This window comes from Rhinolophus sinicus, chromosome 5 (assembly GCF_057876585.1).
Source record: "Rhinolophus sinicus isolate RSI-liver-muscle chromosome 5, RSI-T2T, whole genome shotgun sequence".
Lineage (NCBI taxonomy): Eukaryota > Metazoa > Chordata > Mammalia > Chiroptera > Rhinolophidae > Rhinolophus > Rhinolophus sinicus.
The window spans coordinates 14,793,235-14,809,584 of record NC_142505.1 but is presented as its reverse complement, the minus strand read 5'-3'; the positions used below and the strand labels follow the sequence as shown (position 1 = coordinate 14,809,584).

The 16,350-nt window shown below is 41.9% G+C and overlaps 1 protein-coding gene across 3 annotated transcripts in view; it reads right to left on the bottom strand.

Moving 5' to 3' along the window:
- TRANK1 (tetratricopeptide repeat and ankyrin repeat containing 1) overlaps positions 1 to 16,350 on the bottom strand; it is a 97,837-nt gene that overhangs the window by 46,393 nt on the left and 35,094 nt on the right. Inside the window, exons 5-9 of one of the 3 annotated variants that reach the window (XM_019727660.3) lie at positions 15,302 to 15,420; positions 12,632 to 12,715; positions 12,274 to 12,412; positions 10,348 to 10,479; positions 1,986 to 2,156 (exon numbers count right to left, since the gene is read on the bottom strand). In XM_019727660.3, coding sequence (XP_019583219.3) covers positions 1,986 to 2,156; positions 10,348 to 10,479; positions 12,274 to 12,412; positions 12,632 to 12,715; positions 15,302 to 15,420 — 645 coding nt within the window. Of the gene's footprint in view, positions 1 to 1,985; positions 2,157 to 10,347; positions 10,480 to 12,273; positions 12,413 to 12,631; positions 12,716 to 12,859; positions 12,997 to 15,301; positions 15,421 to 16,350 lie in introns of those variants that run through there. The other 2 variants (XM_074312636.2, XM_088798281.1) reach the window with 2 other exon arrangements.

Sequence of the window (16,350 nt, the reverse complement as noted above, 5' to 3'; positions counted from 1 at the left end):
CTGCCACAGATAAGGAATAACCAGAGAACAAGACAGAGTTCTTAGAAATTAAAACTGAGCTTCCAAATTAAAAAATGCAATGGGCAAGCTGAATTATAAAAGAAAAAGCTGAAGACCAAGTTCAAGATCTGGGAAGGAAAAAAGGAGACTGAAAACATGAAAGAAAAGTAAAAGGACATGTTATAAATTCAGGAAGCTCATCCATTTAATAGTGATGGCAAAGAGACACTGGATGAGGGGTGGGGAGGCGGCCGGATGGCTCAGGTGCTTAGAGAGCAGTGCTCACAACAGCAAGGCTGCCGGTTTGATCCCCGCATGGGCCACTGCGAGCTGCACCCTCCACAACTAGATTGAAACAACTACTTGACTTGGAGCTGATGGGTCTTGGAAAAACACACTAAAAGTTTTTTTAAAAGCGAGAGACACTGGAGGGGAACAAAGCGATAGAAGATAATTTCCTTGGGCTAAAAAAAGTTAGATTGAAAGGGGCCAACAAGTGCCAAGCAAGAAGAATGAATAAGGGCTCACACCTAGATATATTCTAGGGACACTGCAGAACTCTTAAGGACAGAGAAAATCCTAGAAGGGGAAACAAACAAGACTGACATCAGACTTTAACCAGTAGCAAAGGGAGGCTAGAATACAATGAAACAATTTCTTCAGAGCTGTGAGGAACAAGGTTTTATAGAGCTTTTCATAATCAAAAATACCAAGGATTGTCAGACATACCAGAAAAGGCTACCATGAAACTGGGACATGTCACTGATTATGCAACACATTCCAATTTCAAAGATGTTAAAATGTGGGGAACAAGTGAAACTTGGAGTCAATGAAATACAATGCCTATTCTCAGACATATTATCAACCAATAAAAGGATAAAATAAAGACTTTTCAAAAACTCCCTAAGTCTACTATCCATGTCTCCCTCCATGAAAAATTTACTTAAGTAGGTATTTCACCAGAGCAAGGCAGAAATCGAAGCAAACATGAGCCACGAGAGTCATATATGAGCAAAAGAACTAAAAGCAGCACAGTACACATATGCTGAGGCTAAAGTCTAAACAAAATCTAAATAAAGTCTAAAAGGTATATATGTGCACATAGATACATATATATACACAGAAACTGGGAAGCCTGAGTATCACATTTTTTGTTTTTTCAATTTTTCAATTATAGTTGACATTCAACATTATATAAGTTTCAGGTGTAGAGCACGGGGGTTAGACATTTACATACCTTACGAAGTGGTCCTCCTGATAAGTCTAGTACCCATCTGACACCACACATAGTTATTACAATATTTAAAGAGCAAAGTTGTCAGGACATTTGGTAATTCTTTTCTATGGGTCCAGTTGTATAAAGTGTAACATTTACATAATCATCCTACTGTGCAAATGCATTTACTGGTTTTCAGTTTTTAGAATCAATCCACAGATGAAGCACAGAAAACTTAAAGGAACAGAATGGAAGTGACGCAAATAATATTACTAGACAAAATTCAACAAGGTGGGCTGACTTGTTGTATCTTATACAGCAGTCAGTCAACAGATGTTGTCTCAAACTGATAAATCAAGAAATAGAAATATAAGTCAGTATATAAGGGCATAAGTATAATTTAGTGTCATCTAAATGTATTTTAAATTGCTGGCTGTGGTTGTTTTTGAAGAAAAGGATTGAGTTTTGTTATTTCCTGTTCTGTCTGAATATTTTTTTCTTTTTTATTATGTGCATGCATTAAGGAAAAAAAAACACCCATAATATGCAAAGGTGAACCTGGTGAAGTTCCCCAAATGTCGCAGCAGATGCTCTGTAAAGACGGTTGTCTCATTCTATCTTTCAAAAAAAAAAAAAAAGCAAACAAGTTTTCCAAAGCCTGGGAGTCTCACTTCCATCTTCATACACCAAGAAATGATAAGCTGATTTGCAGCTAACATCACAGAACCAGTTTTGCCCCCCAAGAAAGTTAATTCACTGGAAGCTGTACCTGATAGGTCCTTAGAACACACAGCCAGTTTTTCCAAGTGACTATTGATTTTCTCAATGGCTTTGAAGTTCTTATTCCTCTTCAGGACATCCACGGGGGACCGGGACTGGCGATCGAGCAGGGTGGGGTCTGCCCCGAAGCGCAGGAGCATCTGCACATCCTCCGTTTGTCCTAGAGCAGGCCAAAAGGAAAAGGGGGCACTGGCATGCTTCCTTCCGTAAGGAGATGTCCCCATCAGTGCTGTCCTCCCAGTTCTCTGCCTGAGCAGCCCGGGCCAAGGAGACCAAGGCCTCTCTGCTTACAGAACCTCAACTGCTGGCCTTGGGCAATCCACCAACTCCCAGAAGCAAGGAGTCCTGTGTGGAGTGGGAAGGACAATAGCTTTCAAGAGGTTTAGAAGTGCGCTCCTCTATACCTTTCTCCCCTCTCCTTGGCAACAAGCAAGGAGAGGGGGAATCTGGTTACTAGGCAACAGTTACAGCTGTACGGATAACAGCAAGCTGTGACTTCAGATTTCTTTATTCCCTAGAGAGGAAACAGAATATTCTTCCAGAAAAAAAAAAAAAAAAAAAAGCTTGTCTGGGGACAGAAGAAAGGGGCAATTGCTTTCACATCAGGGTCTTTTTGTTGTCACTGTTTCCACCTTCCCAGATCCTACCCTCTGGCTGCCAGCTTCATTTGCTGCTTTGACAAATCTATTTGCCAAGCATCAAGGTGTCTCTGTGATCACACAAGCAACAGTTTTCAGAATAGAACAGATGTATCCATGGGGTACAAAGACTTAGGTGGGCACAGAGTTAAATGAATCAATGCCTGCTCCCCAACTTCCATACTCATGCTTCTCTAACATTCATCACCTTAACCAAGCACATGTGAGATCTGACAATTAAGCTCACAAACTAGTTGCAATGATGTTGCTAACTTTTGATATCAGAGGGATTATTCATTATGAATTTGTACCAACTGGACAAATACTTAACCAAGTTCATTATTTGGAAGTGCTGAAAAGGCTGCATGAAAAAGTTAGACACCTTGAACTTTTCACCAACAATTTATGGCTCTTGCATCACGACAATGCACCAGCTCACATGGCACTGTCTGTGAGGGAGTTTTTAGACAGTAAATAAGTAACTGTATTGGAACACCCTCCCTACTCACCTGATCTGGCCCCCAGTGACTTCTTTCTTTACCCGAAGATAAAGGAAATATTCAAAGAAAGACATTTTGATGACATTCATGACATCAAGTGTAATACGACGACAGCTCTGATGGCCATTCCAGAAGAAAGAGTTCCAAAATTGCTTTGAAGGGTGGATGAGGTGCTGGCGTTGGTGCACAGCTTCCCAAGGGGAGTACTTCAAAGGTGACCATAGTGATATTCAGCAACGAGTTATGTGGCACTTTTTCTAGGATCAGTTCACGAACTTAATTGTCCCACCTCACATACTCTTAAGTATTGTTCCACTCATGGTGTTCTCCTCTCCCATCTCCCCACTCACAGCCGCCCTTCTTCCATTTTATAAAAATAAGGCAAAATTAAAAAGTCCTACTTCTTTCTTCCCCATTGAGTATCTCCCTGTGGTGGGTAGAATTCTAAGCTAGCCCCCGAGATTCCCAGCGTACACATACCTTCTCCCAGTTCTTCAATCAAATACTAATCCAAGTACTGCTGTGACGAGACTTTGCAAATAAAATTAAGGTCCCAAAGCAGTTGACCTTAAGATAGGGAGATTTCCCAGGTGGGCCTGACTTAATCCTATGAGCCCTAAAGGTCAAAGGTGTAGAGGTCAGAGATGGAAGAGGGCAGAGATTCAAAGTACAAGAGGGAGCTGATGCACAAGAAATTCTCCCCTGCTGGTTTTGAAGACAGAGGGGGCCACACGACAAGGAATGTGTGTGGCCTGTAGAAGCTGACAGTAGCCTCTGACTGACGACCAGCAAGGAAACAGGGACCTCAGTGCCACAACCATCAGGATCTGCATTCTGCCACAATCCCGTGAGCTTGTGGAACCCCTGGAACTCTAGATGAAAACACAGCCCCAGCCAATACCTGCATTTCAGCTCTGGGAGACACGGAGCAGAAAACCCAGTCATATCACTCCAGACTACTGACTTACAGAACTGGGAGCAAAAGTACGGGTGCTGTGTGAAGCCACTAAGTTTATGGTGATTTGTCACATAGCGGAAAACTAATGCAGTTACCGTGGTGTATTGCCCCAAAGGAGATGAAAACGCTTAACCTCCTGGGTATCACCTAAGAGAAAATGAGGTTCCTGCCAAGCCCCTTTTAAAATGCATTATAATCCATCCTCCTCTTACCTAACCTCCTGCAAATTGTAATATGTTTCTGTTGTTTTCATGGTCTCTGTAGTAATAATTTTAGTAATATGTCAATCCAGAAAAAAATTAATCTTTAGATTTAAGTGTTAAAGTTATATGAGTACTTTTGTTCCAGAAGAGTATCACTGAATGACTGATATGACTTTCAAGCATAAACTATATTACTCAAAAAGTAAACTGGAAATATGAATTTAAAATGTATATTTGATACTTTTGACCACTGAAGATCTTGTCCTCTAAGCGTACCCTCTGTTTGGCTCAAATACACTCTTATAATAATATATTTTTTAAAAAGATCTTGTCTAAAATTTTTAAATGGATATTAGAAGATATTAAATTGTCGCATGTTTATATTCTACTATACAAGTAAAGGAGTGACATAACAGCTTTATTTTAAAATATCAATATGTACAAAAATTCTGCAAATTGCCTTTTCTTACAATTATTTAGACTCACAGATAAAAAAATTCTAGATGTCAACTTAAAAATGTATAATGAGGAACACAGATTTCAAAATGTTCTAAGCAAAATGTGAAAATCACTGACATACTAGACTTATTTTTTTACTTGATTAACATCCATTGCTCCTTTTCCTGATAATAACAACCCAGTTTACCTTTGAGGAAGCACTTCTCCCCCATTCCAAGCCTACCTGATTTGACAGCAGTGAAAACTAGACAGATACACACGCCTCTCACCACAGCACCCTTTACCACTGCTCCAAATCCAGGGGCAAACACCTGACCAGGACCTGGCCAATCAGACCTTTCCATTCTCTGGCTCTGTCCCCGCCCCCCCACTACCCCCCAACCCTCCACCCCCAGCTCTAGGGGCAAATACTTCCCAGGACCTGACCAATCAGATCATTCCATCCTCTAGCTCTAATGATTGATTGGTTCACGGAGGGCATGAGACAAAAGTTAAGTCACTGAGACTCATTTCTAGGACTTTTACTGAAAAATTGGGAGGAGGTATTCTCTTTGCTGAGATTGAAAAATTGGCAGAATATAATCCAGAAGGCTCTGGTGGCTTCAACTGAAAGAGTATCTGCCTAAGAATAAGGCCTAGCACAGAAAAAGAGGGGCTGAGAGGTAAGACTGACTCTTGAAGACACCTTGGGAGCGTCTCGACCAAACTCAACACTTGAGTCACACGAGCCAATAAATTCTCTTTCTTGCCTAAACCGGTTTGAGTGTCTGTAGCTTGTAACCAAGACAGATACAACTAGTCCCTATCCATCCTCACTTCCTCAGTTCTAAGAGATGACCACATCTAGGCTCTGCGTCCAACTGCTGCTTGGCTCTAGTGATTCCCTAAGACTGTATCACTGGGCCTTTCGCACCACTGCTTCAGAGCCAGGGGGACCATGGTAACAAACAACCCCGACCAAAATGCCAACAGAACAGAAAATGCTGCATTATATAATGCATTATTTCAAATGGTGGGTTTGAAATTCAGGCCAGATGAAAGAATTTGCAGAGTTCTTGACTCTTCGTGTACCAAAAAAATATTCAAGATGGAGATAGTATCATATTGCTGGGGCAACCTCTCGGGTTCAAGTTAGCAATAGCTTTCAAAATCCAAACACGTATCAATAGGCTAACATTTTAAACTGTATATATGTTTTTACTTGTACATACATAAAATATTTGTGAAAGAAAACATAAAATACTGGTAACACTGGTTCCTGAGTGGTTGAAGGGCAGAGGTAGCACAGAGACTCTCAATGTGTACCTTGTACCTTTTGATTTTTTAATGTAATCTATTTTAAAATTTCAATAAAATCAGAGTTTATCCAAATAAATAGAGCGTACAAATTCTTTGAACAAGAAATTTCTCAACCAGGAAATTACCCAATAGATACATTCCTACCAGTTCACTAAGATGGATATAGAAAAATGTTCTCTGAGCATTGTTTTCAGTAGCAAAATAACTGAAAACCATTTAAACAACCATCAGTAGGGTACAGTCATGTTAGAGAATACTGTGACCTGTTAAAAAATGAAATAGCTGCACAGGTACTTTAAGGGCAACTTGTCCAAGACACATTGTTCAGGGAAAAAAACAAGTTGCTGAACAGAATGTAGAGTTTGCCCACTTTCTTATATTTGAAAGAGAAAAAAGACATCTGACTTTATAAATATATTTACTAACAAGACACTCAAAAAATATTTTGGTAGTTGACTTTGTGGAAGAGAATTTACTTTTTATCATGCATCTTTCTGAAGTAGTTTGCTGGTGTTGTTGGTTTGGTTTGGATTTTTTTTTTTTTTACTAAGAACATGCACTTTCAAGTTTTTTGCCTTTAAATTTTTTTTGATTGAGATATAGTTCATATACCATAAAATTCATCCTTTTAAAGTGTACAATTCACTGGGTTTTAGTAATTTACAAAGTTGTACAATCATTACCATTATCCAACTCCAGAGCGGTTCCATCATCCTAAAAGAAGTCTTATACACATTCACTCCCCATTCTCCCTCCAGCCCCAGCCCCTGACAACCACTAATCTACTTTCTGTCTCTATGGATTTCCTTATTCTGGACATTTCATATAAATGGGATCATGCAATATGTGGCCTTTTGTGTTTGGCTTCTTTCACTCAGCATAAAATGTTTTCATGTTTCATCCATGCTGTTTGTAGCATGTATCAGTATTTTGTTTCTCTTTATGGCTGAATAATATTCCATTGTATGGATATGCCTCATTTGTCTGTCCATTCATCATTTAATGTATATTTGGGTTGTTTCCACTTTTGGGGAGCTGTTATAAATAATGCTGCTATGAACATTCATATATATATTTTTGTTGGGATATATGTTTTCAATATACCTAGCAGTGATATTGCTGGGTCATATGGTAACTGTTTAACTTTTTGAGTGACTGCCAGACTTTTTGCTAAAGCAGATACACCATTTTTCATTTCCCACCAGCAATGTATGAGAGTTCCAATTTTTCCACATCTTTGTCAATACTTGTTACCATCCATTTTTTTATTTTTATTTTAGCCATCTTGGTGTGAAGTGTACTTTCCATTTTTAAACTAGCTTTTAAAAAAAGGTGATTCAAAGAAGGCTGTACCACATGAGAGGCAAAGAGACCAGTAGAACAGAACAGAAAGTCCAGAATTAGTGGCATCTCAAATCCCTGAGGTCACAACAGACTTTTAAATAAAAGGTGTTGAGACAAATAGGTGCCATTTGGAAAAAGATAGAACTGGAACCTTACGTTAAACTCCAATGGATCAGGGAGAAATGATAATATTTTGATAAATGATCAGGGAGAAATGATAAATAAAATATATTATTGAAATTAATTTCATCTATTTTGCTTTACTTTTTTTAATGCAACTACTAAAACAATTAAATTGTATATGCGGCTCTCATTATACTTGTATTAGACAGCAGTGGTTTAAACCTCAGGAAATGGAATGCTTGCCAAGTCATCAACATGCATAGTTAACAACCAAGGCATTACATATATATAAAATACCCAAACCCGGGTGGCCGGATGGCTCAGTTGGTTAGAGCGTGAGCTCTGAACAACAGGGATGCCGGTTCGATTCCCACATGGGCCAGTAGACTTTGCCCTCCACAACTAGATTGAAGGACAACAACTTGGAGCTGATGGGCCCTGGAGAAACACACTGTTCCCCAAATAAAAAATACTCAAACCCCGCTCAAACCACTTGTATTTCAGGAGATCTGAAGATGGGTTTCCCTGCAAATCCAAGAGTCCTGTCTGGAAACATTTTTTCTTGGGGATTTTCAGGACGGGGATGTGTAAAGACAGCACAATGACTGGAGGCACAGATTTTAACCATCTGCGTAAATCACTAGGTTAATGACAGCTTTACCACAGTGGTGTGCTGGGCCAGCTCATAGCAGTCCACAAGGACCAACAGTCACACGTCCAGGAGTGGTGCGAGCTGGTTGATAAACACGGCCATCATTAACAACTAGACTAATTAAACTTATAATAAGTACATTAAAAACAAAAGGCATCACTTCCTAATTATTTTTCTATGCTTTGCTATTATCTATGACGAGGTTTCTTTATATCTGTCTTCATATATTTCTTTACATCTATCTTAAAATGCAATATAATGGTGTGCGACTGCACATTTTCCAGCTGCATGTTCAATGACATCACATCGGTAGTTTGAAATCAGCCATGCAGGGAATATTTATACCAGGGAAATCAGTGAACACTATAATCAGGACTTTTCTTTTTGAACTCCCAGTTGTCAAACATTTGCCAGGATACCACTGTATTTAAGAAGATGTTAAAGTACACAGGACATCAAAAAGACATAAAACAAGTGTTGGCAAGGATACAGAGAAATTGGAACCCTCGTATATCACTTGTGGGAATGTACAATGGTGTGTCTGCTTTGGAAAATAATCTGGCAGTTCCTCAAAAGGTTAAACGTAGAATTACCACATGATCCAGCAGTACCGTTCCTAGGCTATCTACCTGAGAAAAATGAAAAGATATTCCAACACAAAAACTTATACACAAATGTCCATAGCAGCATTACTCATAATAGCTAGAAAATGGAAACAAGCCAAGTATCCATCACCTGATGAATGGATAAACAAAATGTGGTCTCACCATACGATGGAATATTACTTTGTAATAAAAAGAAATGAAGTACTGATACACTCTACAACATGAGTGAACCGTGAAAACATGCTAAGGGAAAGAAACCAAACACAAAAGACCACAGATTGCATGCTTCCGTTCCTGTGAACTGTCCAGAATAGGTAGGTAAGTCTCTAGAGACACGAAGTAGATTTAGTGCTCAGGGCTGGAGAGGTAGGAGGAAAATGGGAGTGACTGCTAACAGATACAAGGTTTCTTTTTGGGGATGATGAAAATGTTCTAAAATTGGTTGCGATGATGTTAGCTGCAAAGCACTGAGTGGTACACTTTAAGCAGGTGAATTACATGGCATATAAATTGTATTTCAATAAAGCTCAAAATAAAAACCCACAGGACACCTTTTCTCTGTTTCCCTTAGATGTGGATTCCTGGGACCCAGCTCCGTGAGGAATGACAGGAGAGAAACAAACTTCACCGGGCTGCTCCTGGGACATGCTGAAAACAGAAAACTGCAATTTCCCAAGAGAACCCACCAGACCAGCGGTCCCCGACTGGAAGACTTCAGGTTGTGTCTAGCCCACAGGCATGTTGAATTTCAAGCTGACATTTTATAATCATGAGTTTCCTTTTTTTTTTTTTCAATTTAAATCCAGCCTTCCAACGTCTCTCCCCTCAGAAGACGGCAGCACTGCCTGGTTCCCATTATCAGCGCCAGGCTGCAGTGACACCAGACACAAGCTCCCCACGGCTCATGGTGACTTCCCATCCCCTGGGGCTGAGAGTCCGTGACCATTTATCATCACAGCTACCCTAACTCTTTTATAGAAAAAATACACTTTTCTCCATGAGAATTTCCAGAAAAACGAGAGACATCAGAGAGCTGAGGGAGAGGCACACGGTCTTCCTGTTTCACAAGCTAACAAGGCGTATCGGCATCAAAGAACCAGCTCTTCCCTGCATGTGCAAGCCTCACTTTTTCACGTGGCCAGTCGGTCATGGCACGTATGGGAGGGTGCAATTCCTGCATTAGATTCTAGGTGCCATGAAGAACAATGTCTGTCATCTGGCTCGCAATTTACCTTGAGTGGCCAGCACGGATTTGGCACAAAATAAAGCACATAGTGACTATGTGACGAGCAAGGGAACACATGCAGCCAAAACCCATGTCCTTGACTCATTCAACTCCACACAAGCCACTTAAAGCCAACAGAGCACATGGAGCCCAGCAATTCTTCCTTCTCTTTCCCCACCTCCTTTCTGCCTACAGTCTACCCTCCCACTCATGTTTAATTCCAGGCAAAGTTTAGCCCTCTGAACCTGTCACGGGATGCGACAGGTAAAACGTAGTGGTCAGTTGTGTGGGTTCTCTGGCGTCCTCCTGCCCACAGCACACCCTCCAGATGGTGTCACTACTTACGCTTGATGAGGTATCCTGGGGAGTGGGCAGCAACCACGTGTAGGACGGTGCAGCCATCCTCATCCTTCTGGTTGATGCGGCCTTTCCACTCGGGCTTATAGTCCATTAACCACCTGAAAAGATGGTTTTCTCCTGAAGGGAATTAAAATGGAAAAAAAAAAAAAAAAAAAATGAGTTACTGACGTTCTTTTCTGCATACAGAAAATCAGCAAAGCAAATCAATGTTACCACACTGAGGGAAACTCAGGAGTCTGAGAATTGAAAGGATAAGTTACAGAAAGTTATTCATAACACACTGTTTCAGATTCCCTAGGAACAGCCTGAGATAAGGATTCTTGTACATGTGACTTATTAAAAGAGGGAGCTCAGGAGAAAGACAGTGAGGGAAGCAGGTCAGGGCCAGGGAAGGAGGCAAGCAGACATGTAGTCTCAGCTGAGTCTGCTTCAGCCTGACCCTGCAGGGAGCTCTGGAGAGTGAGCTGCACCTCACCACTGACCCAACCTGAGGCAGGGGCTGACTTTTCATACCCATAAGGTCCCCAGGGAAGGAGGTGAGGTCCAAGGATACCCTCCCTGGAAAGAATTGCTCTTTGGCAAATAGCAATTCTCTTGAAGCGCCAACACTCAGAGCAGATGGGCATGGGAGCACCGGTCAGAAAGAGGAGCTGGGCGGGACCTAACAGGCCCGTCACGTCAGTATCCCCAGTCGATTACCCAACCACACGACTATCAATAGGACACAGATTTTAAATTCTTTTCCCAGACTCTGCCTTGTAGCTCCTAGGAGCGAGGAAATCCACATACTTCCACCAACTCTGTAAACACCACTTGTCACCATGTCAATGGTGAGAAACGAATCAGGGATAAACTGAAGACTTGATCTTATCAATACCTGCCTATACCCACAGGAGCTAACTTAAAGAGCAGACACAATGAGGAATCATGACTTTCAGAACCAGAGGCAACTTCTCTGGGTTCCAGGTGCCTAATTTGAAACAGCAAAGACTGGATTAGATTGCTTTTCATCGGACTTTACTTTTAAATGTTTTATTCTCCAATCCCTGTGTAAGAATAAAATCTCTTACAGATTCCCAAATACATAAAATGAATAACAGTGGGGCAAATCTGGTTAAAGCAAAGATGGGGGCCCAGGTCTTGAAGCCCCTGGCCATGCCACCACTCCCTCATTCTCAGGGCAATGATAGAACCCGGGAGAGAAAGACTGTCTAGACAAGTTTTCTTGGCCCCTTCTGGCTCTAAAACAGTATGGGTAAATGTCCAACAGTGATGCCACATGTGCTTGGAAAAGAAAAATAAGCTTCTATCTGAAGTGTAGTGTGTGTGTGTGTGTGTGTGTGTGTGTGTGTGTGTGTGTTTTAATGATAAATTGTTTTGGGTGTTTTTTTTTAATTTTATGAAAATAGGAGTTCTTTAAAAGAACAATAAGCAAACTGTATCAGCAATAACCACTGTTTCCCCTGGGATCCCACCCCACCCCCACAGCAGTCAGCCCTCTGGGCTACAGAGAAAATGAACCTGAACCAGGAAAAAGACCCCTTCTGCCTTTGCCAGGGGGAGGAAACGCCACAGCTCTCCTGGGAGCTCTGCCCAGCCAAGGCTGTCTGTTCCATTCCTTCCGGGGTCCCAGGGCTCCACCCCCAGCCAGGATCTGTCTAGGAACACAGAATCCTTTCAATCTGGGCCTCCTGTAGCTACTGGATCCCAGGAGAAATAAAAAAATGATGCTGTTCCCCTGCTGCCTTCATTCATTTGAATGATCAACCATTGACTATTCAGATCCTGTGAATATTCTGTATTCAAATAGCTAACTTCTGGTTTCACCTGAGCTCAGCAGAGCGCCCGAGCTCAGAGCTTACAGCTGGAAGGACAGCTGGAAGGAGGGGGCATAACTGGGAGAGCACTCACTTGCTTGGATACAGAGTCGCATGAGGGCATGGAGAGGATAAGGTCCTATAGTCTCAATACTTGCACCAATGGAGATGAGCCACTGGACTAACTTGGGCACCTGTTCCATCTTCTCATAAAGTCCAATGAAGACATATTTCTGGAAAAGAGAGGCACACAGGTACAATCACGGAAGTCGCTATATCAATATGAAACTTCAAACTCCTCACCCAAAACGCTCCGAATCAGTAAAACCTGGATGAGCTGTAGCCCAAGCACCAGAATATCATACATAACACGTGTGCCGTGAGGCAGCTGAAGGGGAAGGTCCCAAATACACACCTGAAGTAAAAGCATAGGCTTCAAGAAGCCACCTTACCTCAAAGAGACTTTTCAGTGATAACTCTGGGACATGGATATTTCTTGGCAGTCGGTCTTTTTTCGCTGACAGAAGTAGAAATGACTGATGAGGGGAGAAAAAGAAAAGGTCGGAATAATGATGCTATCCACATAGGTTATTAGAGCAAAAGTTATCTCAAGCTTTAAAATGAAGACGCAAACATACAAAACAAAATGCCCTCTGGCCCTGTCTCTTTTTTTAAGCTACCTGCCAAGCTTTTGAGCCTGAGCCATGACAATCAAAGTCTCTCTGTGTAGCCAACTTCTTGTTCTTGCTGAGAGCTAAGCTCTCTCCACATCTCCTCGAAGCCCGCTGAGGACAGGAGCAGCAGCTGTGAAGCAGGACTATAGAAAGTACAGTGGCAGTGAGGTAAATAAAAAAGTAATTCCCTGCAAACTTCCTAAAGCTTAGCAAGCCGAAGAATCAAGTCCTTGAGAAATATCCTACCCCATTTAATTCTTTAGCACATTATTGTTTCATAAGCCCCAAGTATTCGAGGTCCATTCGACCCCATTGAATGGTGTGCTGGAGCTGGCTCCCACCAGCTAGTGAGAGCCGACTTTGTGCCCAGCTCTTTACAACTTCAAGTTCTGTAGTCACATTAGTAGCTTGAAACTGGCCACAGTGAGAGGGTTTACACTACAGAAATTGGCAAACGCTATACATCAGGACTTGTTTTTTCTCAGAGAGCCAGTTGTTCAGCCACTGACCTTATCTAAAGTCTCTTTAGAAACTGAGTTCCAGAGAGGTTAAGCAACTTTTCCTAGGTCACACAGATAGCACATCCTGAGAGGGCCCTATTGAGATCAGCCAGGTATGCCAACAGGTCTACGAGTCCTAGGTTCTGGCACAGCCATGACCGGAGACCCAGTCTCTCAGCATCAACTTCCCTCGTGACTGCTCTTGCCAGTGGAAGTGGGACCACAGGAACTGAGCCCATGGCCACACTTGCTTCCAGTTTCTTTCAGTTTGACACCCACTCTTAACCGCTCACTCTAAACAGGTTCCACCGCCCATGTTCAACCCCAGATGACATGTTTGAAGTTCTGACAGTCCTCATGGCAGGCTTGGCTTTTTAAATAAGATACCTCTGTCTCCAATATTTGACAATGGCCTGGGCCCCACTGCTAGTGGGGTTTTGGACCTGCCACTTGGGCTGGATTCCTGGGCCTTCCCTGGCTGGTTGGAAGGATAACCTAACAGGAACTACCTGGCTCCCATTCCCTCACTCCCCACCTAGGCTATGGGACTCTATTCAGGTCTACCCCACTTGGGGAAGAGGGGACATAAGGGGCTCTTTCCTGGGGGCTGCTAATAAGACTGAAAGCCTCCTACTCATAGCTCTACCCTAATACCTGCAATCATTAAATTTCAGAACTTTTTAAAATTGAAGCTAGAAAGATACCTTCGTTCAGCCATCTAATCCAAAAAGAGAAGGTCCAGATCTCTTAATAGGGCCCTGGATTCCTGACTCCCGGTTCCCCAGAGTCCAGCTTTCCTCATCCTCGGTGGCTGCCTTCTCAAGACCTTTTAGTATAGGGGTGAGCTTCAGGGAGCCTGTGGCTGGACTTGAAAGGGTTTTCCATGAACTCCCTGACACTCTGCCCATAATGGCATGTACATGCAAAGAGAGTCCCATCATTTCATTAGATTTCCAATGGCATTCATGACCTTTCCAAAAATGTAAGAATTCTGTACTCTTGTTAAGTCATTTGGCCTGCCAGGATCTAGAGTCCTTAGGGGTTGCTCTTGCTTTGGTGACATCCCTGGACTTCCCAGCTTTAGAAAGCCCAGCAGGCCCTTTCTAACCAGACTCCCAGGACTTAAGCAGCCCATTCTCAGGAGCACTTACAGGCCACCATCAATGACAACTACTATTCACTGGGCACTCAGCATATGCCAGGTATTATTATAAAACTCCTTTATCTCAGTGTCTGGCACATTGTACGCCCTGAATAAACATTCGCTGATATTATTAGGTGCTTTTGGTCTATTATTTTTAATCCTCACCCAAACCCTGAGGGAATTTATATTCTGCAACTTACAAATAAGGAAATGAGGCTCAGAGGGGAAGTAATTAGTCTAAAATAGAAACTGGAGGATTAGGGTACACAGAGACATCCGTGTGACCCTGACACCCAAGCCCACAGCCCACCCTGCTCCTCCATTCCATGGATTCCTGGCTCTGGGTTCGGGTCCTACAGCCTCAGTGTTACCTCTGGAGAGAAGCCCCTTAAAGCTATGCGGAAACCTCCAAGTCGCGCAGGCACGGCACCTGGGTCCTCACAGTTTTCCACAGCAAACGCAGTATGGAAAGGATTATGCAGATGAACATGCAATTGTTTCTTTTCCTCACTCCATGTTGCCATTAGCGTCAGGACTTAACATTCCTTTGATGAAAATGGCGACACAGAGCAAGGAGTGAGGTTGCCACAAACTGAGTATATTTCTATCTTTGAAAAAAAGAAGAGGAAACTAGCTAATTAAAACATCTCAATGACTTTCCATCTTTAATGGTGTTACAGTTTAAAAATTTACTTGGGCGTCAAGAGAAACAAATAATAAATTATAATCCCCTAGTGCCGGCAGGAAGATACCATTTAACAAAGAATGCACTTTCCCACAAGAAAACCATCTCCTTTTACTTACGTGCCATAATCCCTTCCTTGCCAACTTTTCTATTACAGATTGCCACACTTCTGTTGAGAATCCAGTGGTGAAAATATGATCAAAGCAGGGCAAGAAACTTTGCAAAACAATGGGGTCATCTGAAAGAAAGTTTCATAGTTTAGAAATTTTTAATGGGGGGAAAGTCTACGACATTTGGGAAAAAGTCTTCCAATTTAGAGCACAAATAGACAAATGGTAAATTAAAGACAGCAGAAAGAAAAGCATTTTAAAGTATGTGTAATTGACTGAAGTTGCAATCATTTTAAGTTCAGGTAAAAATCAATCCCCTAAGAGTTAGACAGGATAATGGGAGCCAACATCCATTTAGCTTTTCTAGTTGTCCAATCCAGTGATATGTGTTTATATTTAATGCCTCAAACAAACCATGAAGGCAGTACCTAGTATCTCCATTCATGGAGGGAGAAATGGAAGCTTAAGGGGAATTACAAAACTCACTTCCTTTAAGAAAAATGTGACAAATACTATTTTCACCCAACAGATGAGAAACTAAGAAATGAGGTCAGGCTTCACGGCATATCAGGCCGCTAGTTCATGACAAACGAGACTGGAACCCAGGTCTACCAACTCTTTCAGTCAATACACATTCTTCTAACCTAGTGGCCCATCAATCTATTGCATCTCATGATCCTTCAAACTACATTTCTCAAACTCATGCATGAGAGAGCATCCAAGGGGACAGATCAGACAGAATAACATGGCACCTCTTCCAGGATTATCAATATCCCAAATACGTAAATATCAAAACCACCATATGTGGTATGAAAGGCTACAAAATTTCCATAAGCATATTTTTTCAAAATTTAGAAATTGGACATGGGCATACTTTCCCCCTCCAAACAGGAGTATTTTGATAGAAAAGCATGGGATGCATTGCCTCTCAAGGTGAGGGCAGAAGGAAAAGCATCCAGATTTCTTAAAGGGACAGTCACCAAGAGCAGTTGTTTAGAACTGTCCTAACTCTGGCTTCTGACAGAACAGTGATTTTTAAAAGACACAGAGAAGACAAT